Raw genomic sequence first — 10,677 nt, 5'->3', positions numbered from 1 at the left:
TATTAAAATTAACTACAAACTTACTATGAACCGTGACAATTAACGTTGAAGTAAGCACTATACTCACGCGGCCCACGATGTCTTCATGGTCTTAACCCGCGTGGTGTTGATTCTAATCATATTTAATGGATTAATGCAAAAACAACAAAAATGCGTGTATACAAAATGTAATGTCAAGCAAGTCGGCCTGAAATGCGCGCGCTGCTATGCTGCTACTTAGTAACCGTTGTCGCTGACGTCGCATTTGCAGTCGTGATGTCACCATTGTGTTTTACTATTGTGTTTTACCATCTCATATCAGAGCATATAAATCAACGCGATATGCTCTGATCTCATCATAACCTAATAACCTCATAAATCAACGCGATGGTCAACCATATGCGATGCCATGTTTCGCCCAGTTTCGGGCCGTTACCCATACCCTCATAGATATTAGTCTGCAAAGTCCGAGGGTGAAGGGACTAGCATATCGACGACGGAAAGAGACGATCGAAGTTGATCAAATTGACAGATAAACACTGCGGATCGCAGTAGAAAAGCCTCAAATTTGCAATTAACTGAAGATTCCAATACGGAATAAAAAAAAGATAAAAAAAGCTAAACCGAGATCCGTAGAAGATGACACGTGTCGAAAGAAATTATCACGCTCAGATGGTTTGAAGTTCCAAGTTGGTTTCGGTCTTTCTACATACCGGTGACCACCATGCCCAAGATGTCTGCGCCCATAACAGTGTGTGCTAAACTGCTGTTATGTCAAATTAAACAGCCATGGAAACAGTTAAGGAAACTCTCCCTTTCAGGGAACCCATCAGTAAAAGAAATACTTAGTCAGCCTGAGTTAAGAGGCCAAAAAATATCTGCAAAGGTACATGTTCATATGATATCATAGTTCGTCACGTCTTCTCTGGTTTATTTTTCGGCAGGTGGCTGGAGGTACGGCCATGCCGTCGCGTCGTTCAATCCCCCCTTTTTTTTGCGTTTAGGGTTAGGCGTTGCGGTTAGGATTAGGCGCTTAGGGTTAGGTTTTAGGTTATGGTTAGGGTTAGGTTAGGAGTTAGGTTAGGGTTCTTGCCTCATCTAAACTCTCTCAAAATCGTGAATTTATTTCCAAGGCGTTTATCTTTCGAAAATCTGGCGCGCCGCCGGCCATCTTTGTCTCGTTAAGGTATGAAAGCGAATGGCACTGGCGTACCCTAGAGCCTCGCGACATTTAAGATACGCTGACCCGCGTACCTACCCGTAGCCCAGCTGCCTGTTATTTTTAGTTCACCGTGACATCGTCCAGAGAGACATGACTACAGATTGCATGCGACAGCTTTGCTGTTGCGAATCCATAGATACTAACCAAGGGTGGTATCTAAGCCCCTTGGGTTAGTATCTATGGTTTGCATCCTTTAAAGCGCTGCGGCGCGATTAGACGCGCGGTTCCGCGGGGATATTGCGCACCGCGGGACCGCGGGCATGTTTCAAAGTTATGAAGGCGCTTGTCCGCAGTGGAGACGCTGCGCCAATCTCGGCAGCTAACACTCCATTAGGAGTATTCCCAACTTTGGAATATCTTACATGAGTTAATTGATTGAATAATCCTAAACCCTTGAACCCTAACCCTAACCTAAATGACATTAACCACAAATAAATATATCATGGGACCATATCATAATATAGTAATATTATATATATATATTTATATTCTGTTATTATGCGGACAATTAATGGACATATAAGTTGTGAGAACACTCCTAATGGCAGTATCACCCCAAATTCAAGGCCCGGCCGCACGTCTCCACAGCGGGTCAGCGGATGGTCTGTATCGTTTTAGAAGATGGACAATTGATTATGACGATATTTGTAGGAATTGTGAGATTATAAAAACCGTAACAAAAATTGGTCAGTCATTCTCCAGAAATCTAGGCTTGTAATCAAACAAGATTCGATTTATTATGAACAAAACAACATACAATTGGTTATAACATCACAAACAAGAAAAGATAGAAATTTAATAGAGCAACCCAAGTATTAAAAAATGGGAAACAAATATTCATACCTGAGCGGGATTTATATTAATGATATAGGAGCGTTTAACGGACGATGATAACTGAGGTCGAACTAAAAATGGTAGGTTCATGACTGAGCGAAATATTATATCCTGCGGCAGTAAGAGCCAAAATTATGGAATCCATACTATAGAAAGCAGAGTAATTATACGAATGGCACAGTTTGACCTTCCTTCCTAAATTAACAGTGGAAAGGACTGGACTAAACTTACCTAAGGAAGAAGTAAAATGTTGGAGGAGGTTCCCAAAATGAGTGCCTGCCGCAAAATAATAATCACGCCAGAAAAAACTCTACCGAAGGCATGAAAGACGATTGAAAAACTCAAGGCGAAAGATCACTGGAGAAATTCAGTAAAAAATAACATAAAGTTTACTAACGTAAATCGTGGTAAATACATATAAAATAAAAACGCATTATTTTATTGAAATTCCATATTTACTTATAAACATCCAAGAGATGGCGCTGTGGCATGTAAACTTAGCTCGGATTAGCCTCGATCCGAATATTGTGTGTGTTTTTATTTGAATTGTTTCAATAATGACGCACTCTCGTTCACTTCGACAGCAAGCTGAAAATGCCAGAAAATTTTCTTGTTTCGATTCAAATGCATCGGGCCGGGCATTTCATTATTTACGAAAAGAAAACAGGCTGGCGGGAAAGGAACCGGTCACGTCGGTGACGCCCATTCATGCCCATCAACGAAGAAGGCGGGGCTTATTCTTATTACCGAGATGCTAAAATGCAAACAAAAGTACGTAGCTTAGTGCGCTAAACGGCGTGTTATTTTCGTTTTTGTGCCAAACTCTATCGTAGGAAACCATTCTAGCCTAGCAGAATGCCCTAGTTCGTGAGATCGGCGATTCCATGGCGAAATGGTATTGTACTCAAAAGTTAGAAGATAAGGGCGGCGGCGCTAGACTTGATTGGAAAGACACAAAGTGTCAATCCTCGGCGAGCCTCGGTATCATTGCGCATCACGTCAAGCTGAGCTATTGCCATTGGTCGACGTCCGTCGTACGTCCGTCCGTCCGTTCGTCTGTCCGTCCGTCCGTCCGTCTGTCCGTCCGTCCGTCAACATTTCGATTCGGTCAACGATAACTCAGGAACCGTTTGGCCCACATGTTTGAAATTGGGTATAGTTGTTACTGCTGCTCCAACGCTGAGAGGGTCTAATGTCCCCCGGGGTACTGCCGGAACGTACCTGTGGTACGGTTCGGTATACCGGAACGTACCCTGGTACTATCTAATATGCCGAACCGTACTCGTCTACTCCACTAACGAGTCTAGGGAGTCGCGCTACGCCTACTCCCCTAAAACCGAACCCGAAACCCTAACCCTATATCCTACCCTTAACCCTAACCCTAATCCTATACCCTAAACCAAATAATTAAATAGTGACCAGGGTACGTTGCCGATACCGGGACCGTACCAGGGTACGTTGCGGCAGTACCCTGGGACATAGACCCCTCATGAGCGTTACTGCTATGCTCCCATGATATTAAACGTCCTATTTTGAACGCACGCCAGTCGGTTGACGTACTTTTGAGCCACGGGCAATTTTTTGGGCAAAAATGGGAAATTGCCATAGTCAGTTCAGGTTCAACGGATTTTGCTCATTTTGGTATGTGAATGAATAAGGGCTAGGGGTTTTGATATTTAAAAAAAAAATATGCAAATTAGTAGGGTTTGGCAATTATTATAGCATATTATATAGACACAAACAGTGTGTGTTCACACTCGTCTGGGTTCGTTTTACAAGATTTCATTGACAATATCTTTTTATGCAAAATTGGTTATTTCCTTTCCACCCTGCCGAGAGAAAACGCTCTATATTAGAGATAAGATTTACAAAACATGTCGGAACGCAGCATAACCTCTTTATTTCAAACGCCATCGCTACAAAGCGGCTATAGCGCCATATATGGTCACAAATTGTGATTCATTTTGGTTTATAAATTATTATTGCGATATACAGATGGCAATCGTTTCTATAATGTACGTCGATGGTTGCTCAATTAAAACTGAGCTTCTTCTACTCACTCATTTGTGTCATTTTTTTTGTGGTGAGCTACAGTGTCATGACACTTTCATTATAATACGCGGATGTAAACTCGCACAAAAAAGCCTACTAGTACTACTATAGTCTATAGTTACTACTACTAGTACTAGCTGACACTGTAACAATATGCACGTGGTTCATTCTGCCACAGCTCATACGTTTCTTGCTATGAGCTGGGCACACTCATACTGGGCTGGTACTGGAATTTTTCGTACAAATTTCTACAAATTTTAAATTTAAATTCATACTTTCTATCAGTTAATTTCTACTAGTAGTTACTACTAGTACTAGTACTACTACTAGTACTACTACTAGTACTAGTAGTGGTACGTATCATCATTTAAATAGCCTTATATAATACGTTACCATACGTAGTCTGTCATTTGCTTTAGTGTAGCTTCATTGCCTTTTGTGGGTTTAATGCATTCACTTATGCTCATAGATGATATAGGGTCTATGTCCCAGGTACTGCCGGAATGTACCCTGGGTACGGCTCGGTATTACCCCTGGTAACTATCTGATAGGCGGTTAGGGAGTAGGCGTAGGCGACTCCCTAGACTCGTTAGTGGAGTAGGCGAGGTATGCGGTCCGCATATTAGATAGTTACCAGGGTACGTTCCGGTATACCGGATCGTACTCAGGTTACGTTCGGCAGTACCCTGGGGGATCGCATAGACCCTCTCAGCTTCACTTATGTTGGAACTGTGTTGTCAGTATCCAATTATTTGTTTTCTTTTTTAATAAACAGGGATGGGTGAAGGCGGTTCGGGCAATGAAGGAGGGAAAGTTTGTTGATTTAGGTGATGGATCTTCCCAGCAAATCCTTCAAGTAGTTGTAACACCATGTTGTGATAAAAGGTAAGCTCAATTCCTTAATTGTTGCATGCTAATAAAGACGCTGGTTGATTTTTGTGGTTGGCTATATAGCTGTGTGTGTAGTGATATGTTTTTACCGCCAGTGGTAATTAATGCATTAGTAGCGGCATGGCATCTGTAGTAATTGCTAATCTTATCTACACTAAGATGTTATGGCATTGATGAATATTATATTTGTGTTCTCTCTGCAGGGATATCACATTTGGAAGTTGTCTAGAAGTGACAGGTCTATTAGAACAGAGCAAAGGACAAGGGCAGGCAGTCGAACTTGTTGCCGAATCCATCTCTCTGGTCGGCCCATGTGATGTCTCGGTAAATATGTATTGCTATTGGGGCATCGACACTAATCCAGACCTTTCATTGTGTGTGTGTGTGTTGTGTGTGTGCGTGTGTGGGTGTGTGCATGTGTGTGCATGTGTGCATGTGCATGCATGTGTGCATGTGTGCGTGTCCACCACACATGGTTCTCACCAGGCTTTTGATGCATATCAAGTCCCACATGCCTTCAAAGCTGAAGTCATGCCATAAATCCTCCAACCTTCCCTAATTGCCCAACCGAAAAGCACTAGATTGCAGATGGCTTCTAGATTCCAGCACAGTCATGCTGTGTTTTCACAGCTTGATAGATATAAATATATATTTAATTATATGTCTTCTAACTTAACCTGCGTATTTGTGTCGTAATTACAACATGCATAATTGGCTCCAATTGATACAACCCCCTCCCAGGCCCTGCCCCATCTGTCCATACAATAAAGTTCTAAAACTTCTGGCGAGAACACTGTTATATGTATATAATATATATAACATGAACTTTAGAATTGTGGAACATATAATTGAATGAATACCAAAACTATGTTGATACTGATTAAATAGGTTTTCTGTCAGTTGGATGTCGGCTAAGTGAAGGCTTATAGGTTTTTGCCCACAGGGAGACTATCCTTTCAAGCCGAGAAAGCGGTATTCGGCAGATTACAGTAGACAGCATCTACACCTGAGACAACGAACTAACTCCTTTGCAGCACTGCTCAGGATGCGTAATGTCGCGACACAAGAAATACATCGCTTCTACCAGGTTAGGTTTATTTGGTTTGAATGATTAATTGTTACATATCATGACATTTTTCATCCCATAGAAATGAAATTTAATATTTATTGGCCCATTTGTTAGGGTTCTCATGTTTTCTGTCTTTCGTCTTACAAGATAAATGTAAGGTTTATAATATAATACAAACGTTTGCTCTTTGTTTACTGAAAGTAAGAGCTCAGATGCGTGGGTACATGTATATACTGTGTATCACCCAACATCTACTGTGCATTTGTTATTTCAAGAGTCTAGGCTTTATTCAAGTGCACACGCCAGTTCTCACATCAAACGACTGTGAAGGAGCTGGGGAGGTGTTCCACATCATGGTAAGCCTTCCATCTGTGAGAAGAACACTGATCTATTCACTGAGTTACTGGGATTAATAACATTATACATTGGTCCCTGCTATATAGGCCTCGGATAACCAGTTGCTTCGCTTAAATTACGTATGTCTTTGGAAGACCATCTATGTATTGCACCCTATGTGCAGTGTACAGTGCATGTTGTGTACAGACAAGGTACAAGTAGGCATGCATGTGCGACGAGAAATGTGTTCACCACTTAATCGGGACATTTTCATGGTTTCTGACTTGTACTGGTAAAGCAAGTACCACTGTATATGACATTCTAATCATGTACATGCTTGTATGCATGCATGCATGCACATGTTTGCATTCATTTAGACACCTAAGTCAGACATCTAGATAGTATTACACGTTGTACACTTTACTGCATGTGTCAAAATAATTTTATTTTGATGTAATACATTAATGAATAATACTTTTATAATTGAAGTAGCCAGGCATTCAAGCGAGCGGACCGAGAAAAAATACTCCAGATACGACAGATAATTCTACCCCACTGATGTTCTTCGATACCCCAGCCTACCTCACTGTGTCTGGACAATTGCATCTAGAAGCTGTTGCTAGGTAAGACGTAGTTTGGAATTGATGCTGTCTATGAGAATGGAGTTAACATTTATTATGTTTAGGAATGGTCGAACCCATATGTGTGGTGCCTTTATAGTGCGTAAGGCTACACAGACCTATACCAACAGTCAATATAGGAACCTACCTAAAGTAGTGATTGGGTGAATGCCCATGTCATAGCTGTTCCACTCCCATAGCTAAACTACTTCTACTTGTAACTCGGGTGCATTTCTACGATTCACCGTCACTAAACTATTGTCACTTCCTAAACTAATATATATTACCGTTAGGAAGACAGCATTCGTACACCATTTCCTTTGTCAGATTCCTCAAACAGCGATGTTATTGTTCTTGCAGTGGAATGTCTAAGGTGTACGCATTCAACACGGCATTCAGAGCCGAGAATTGTCAGAGTCGTCGTCACATGTCTGAATTCTACATGGTCGAGGCAGAGCTGGCATTTCTCTCCTCCCTGGACGACCTGATGCAGGTGGGAGTGCCTCCGTACATACAGCGTCCGTCGCTACACAATGGCTAAAATTTCACCACAGCACTGACGGCAAATGCCATGGTTGCCCTCCGTACGTGTCATGGTGCCGTTGAAAATTGAACAATGTCCACGGCAATAAACCCCACGTATAGCTGCCTAACCTGGCCTGCCTTTTTGGTTTCCCTATCACTCGTTACTATTGTAATTCGTCTTAACCCAAGAGATATAAGGGAGAAGAGGTATAAGATCAAAGGAAAAACGTTTAGTCATTACAGAAATTGTAAACGTGTTCATGAGAATGATTTAAATGTGCATAAAGCAGTGTTTAATTTAGACAGTGTTAAATCCATCAGATAGTTAATTCAGTACACTGTATTCCACCCACCATCATTCCAACATTCTACTGTAGAATGTAGAGGACCTGGTGAAGACAACAGTGAAGCGAATGTTGGAGACTTGTGAGAGTGACCTGACCCTGTTCTTCCAACATCTATCACCAAAGGGACACAAAGTAAGGATTCCTTCCTCAGTGCAGTGCTGGGCCACATGCAACCCTTGTGCGTGATTAGCATACATCCATGATGTCTGTACAAGTCGTTATACGTCACAGACATTTATCACTAGGAAAAGCCGCTTAAATAGCGGACAAATGCACAGGTGACCAGAGGGGACCCGAAAACGTGATGCAACATTACACAAAGAACACATAAACTATAGGTTATGCACTCTTGATTGCACCCTAGGTGGCACACATGCAATACAGCATAACATACTACATGTGTTATGCTGCCAGTGGTTGTTGAATTTGTACCTGTACATGCTTAATTGCTGTATTTGTTTGTATTGTTTTAGGAACAAGTGCAGAAAATGCTATCGTCAGAATTTAAAAGGTAAAAACCTCCGTTCTTCGGTGGTGATTAGATTCTGAAAACCGATGCACTCTAACTTTCGAAAGAAACCATCCAGTAAGAGTTATGGTGCAAGGTGATACATTATAATAAGTAAAGGACAATATTATAAGGCAAGACCATACTAATTTTACTTAATTTTACTTGTACTATTTGATCACGGGATGAGACTCACGTCGTACCTAGAGCTGCACGTTTTAATATTTCCCTTGTGTCATTACGAATATGGCCTAAAGATGAGTAAAGATCGCGTGTGCTTACAGGATGACATACACAGATGCCATCGGAATACTGCGAGGGCAACCGGGACTGAAGAGCAAGGCTGAGGTGAGTGTAACGAATGACCGTCATTGATGTAGACGTCTTCACGTTTACACATCCACAAAACTCGCAAGTATCTCATGATTGACGCACATGTGCGCCCTTTCTCACTGCGGCAGTTGTGCGTGCGCCGGCCACACTCAACTGATTTTCGCCGTAATTGCATGCGCCATGTCAGCTGTCGCTCGTTTCGTTGCAGTGGGGTGACGACCTGTCTAACGAGCAGGAGCAGTGCTTGGTGAAGCAGGCCGGTGGCTTACCCGTGTTTGTCACCGACTGGCCAGCCTCGGCTAAACCTTTCTACATGAGACCGAACCCAGATGGGAAAACGGTGAGCAGTGACATTATCATAAACGCGGTCGACCATACTAGTCGCACTGTTGTCTGCGGTAAACTATTACACCTCTGATGCCAGATACATGTTCACGTGGTCAGTTTCCTGTTCACATGTTGCATGTTCTAGGTCGGATGTAATGACATCAGTTCAGTATGTTGAGTCCCTATCTAGTTTTCATCATCTTTGGTGAGGATTGAGAAATATTTAGGTTTTTTGTATTTTCTTAGAAATGTATTTATACTAGTGGTAATACTTCTGTCAGAATAGAATATTGTGAACTCTTGGTGGGACTGGAACCGACGTACCATTCATCAACAGGTAGCCTGCTTTGACCTGCTGGTACCGGATGTGGGAGAACTGTGCGGTGGCAGTCTACGTGAGGATGATCTTGACCGGCTAGAAGCCAAGGTCGCGAAGCTGGGTCAAGCAGATGCTCTCTCCTGGTAAGGATATGTTGTGAAAAGGATTCTTCCGACTTTAGTGTGGTGCTTTATCAGGTGCCGTTGGAGACAGTATTTAACTCTTTCTACATAACTGTGAGGTGTGAGAGGTAGGTATTTCCAGGTTTGTGCCCATCTTTAAACGTTTACACTGGACTAGATCAAACTAGAACAATGTTTGTAGTTTCAAACAAAGTTGCCTGCTAAAATAATCCGAAAAAAACCCACAGGTATGTCGACCTTCGCCGCTACGGAGCGACCCCTACTGGTGGCTACGGGCTTGGATTTGAGCGCCACCTACAGTGGATTTTGGGCATCAACAATATCAAGGACACAATCCCTTTTCCTCGCTGGACCCACCACTGTCGCATGTAGTGAACATTTCTCTCTCCAATATCAAATCTTAGAGAGATAATACAATAGGCAATTCACTATATATATAGTAATACTATATAGTAGGCAATTTCTGCTAACGATTTGGCTGTTAATGAAACACGCTCTGCCATGTTGTTCTACTGTCATGAATTATTGTATTATTAAACATGTACAAATAAACTAGATCTACATATATATATACGTTTGTATCTGCTTGAGCCTACGCAATGCTTCCCCGCTCTATATGATGCACAGGGGGGCTATTGTAACTCAAGGTCAACCTTACCCCCAAATAGCACCTTTTGCGAATTTCGTCTAATGATGATAACTCCGTAAGTAAGTGACATAGGAAGTTGATTTTGTGGCAACATATAGGTTTTTTTGACACCAAGAAATTGATTGACACCATTATTATACATTTTGGAGTTCACCTAATTAGAAGAAGTATAAGATGTCTGCCAAAAGCGATAATTAAGACACGAATTGTACCATAGAAAGATGATTGAAGGATATACATGCATCATAGAACTGTACAGGTGGACGAAAGAAACGACAGAAGGAGAACACCCATGCATATCATGAATGCGGAATCTGTTCATGGTCTTGGACGCGGAGGCAAAATTGTGACCACAACCCTAAACCATAAAGGACTTGCAATCAGCTACGCAGAGCTGCGTAGGTACCAACATGATCTCGCATCTTTCACGGCACAGCACAACCAAAACCGCGTTGCGCTACCCTGCCACTTTGATCCCGGGCAATTCCCTTCTGGTGCCATTGACAATTGGGATCATGAGGGT

At 42.1% G+C, this 10,677-nt stretch overlaps 1 protein-coding gene across 2 annotated transcripts; it reads left to right on the top strand.

Moving 5' to 3' along the window:
• The first annotated feature begins 665 nt into the window (after positions 1–665).
• LOC106806926 (probable asparagine--tRNA ligase, mitochondrial) lies at positions 666–10,072 on the top strand. Of its 2 annotated transcripts, XM_014809098.1 has the most exons (13): positions 666–865; positions 4,863–4,972; positions 5,182–5,302; positions 5,922–6,065; positions 6,323–6,403; positions 6,876–7,006; positions 7,364–7,496; positions 7,906–8,007; positions 8,349–8,386; positions 8,668–8,731; positions 8,925–9,056; positions 9,381–9,505; positions 9,733–10,072. In XM_014809098.1, exons 1-13 carry the CDS (start codon positions 704–706, stop codon positions 9,875–9,877), a joined length of 1,488 nt encoding a protein of 495 aa, XP_014664584.1. In that variant the 5' UTR covers positions 666–703; the 3' UTR covers positions 9,878–10,072. The 2 variants fall into 2 exon arrangements, with proteins under 2 accessions (XP_014664584.1, XP_014664585.1); XM_014809099.1 differs by lacking the exons at positions 666–865; positions 4,863–4,972 and having other exon boundaries at positions 5,219–5,302; positions 5,908–6,065.
• The last annotated feature ends 605 nt before the right edge of the window (positions 10,073–10,677 follow it).

This window comes from Priapulus caudatus, unplaced genomic scaffold (genome assembly GCF_000485595.1).
Source record: "Priapulus caudatus unplaced genomic scaffold, Priapulus_caudatus-5.0.1 Scaffold186, whole genome shotgun sequence".
Classification (NCBI taxonomy): domain Eukaryota; kingdom Metazoa; phylum Priapulida; class Priapulimorpha; order Priapulimorphida; family Priapulidae; genus Priapulus; species Priapulus caudatus.
Note: the sequence above shows the minus strand (reverse complement) of the source record. Positions and strands in the feature narration are given on the sequence as shown.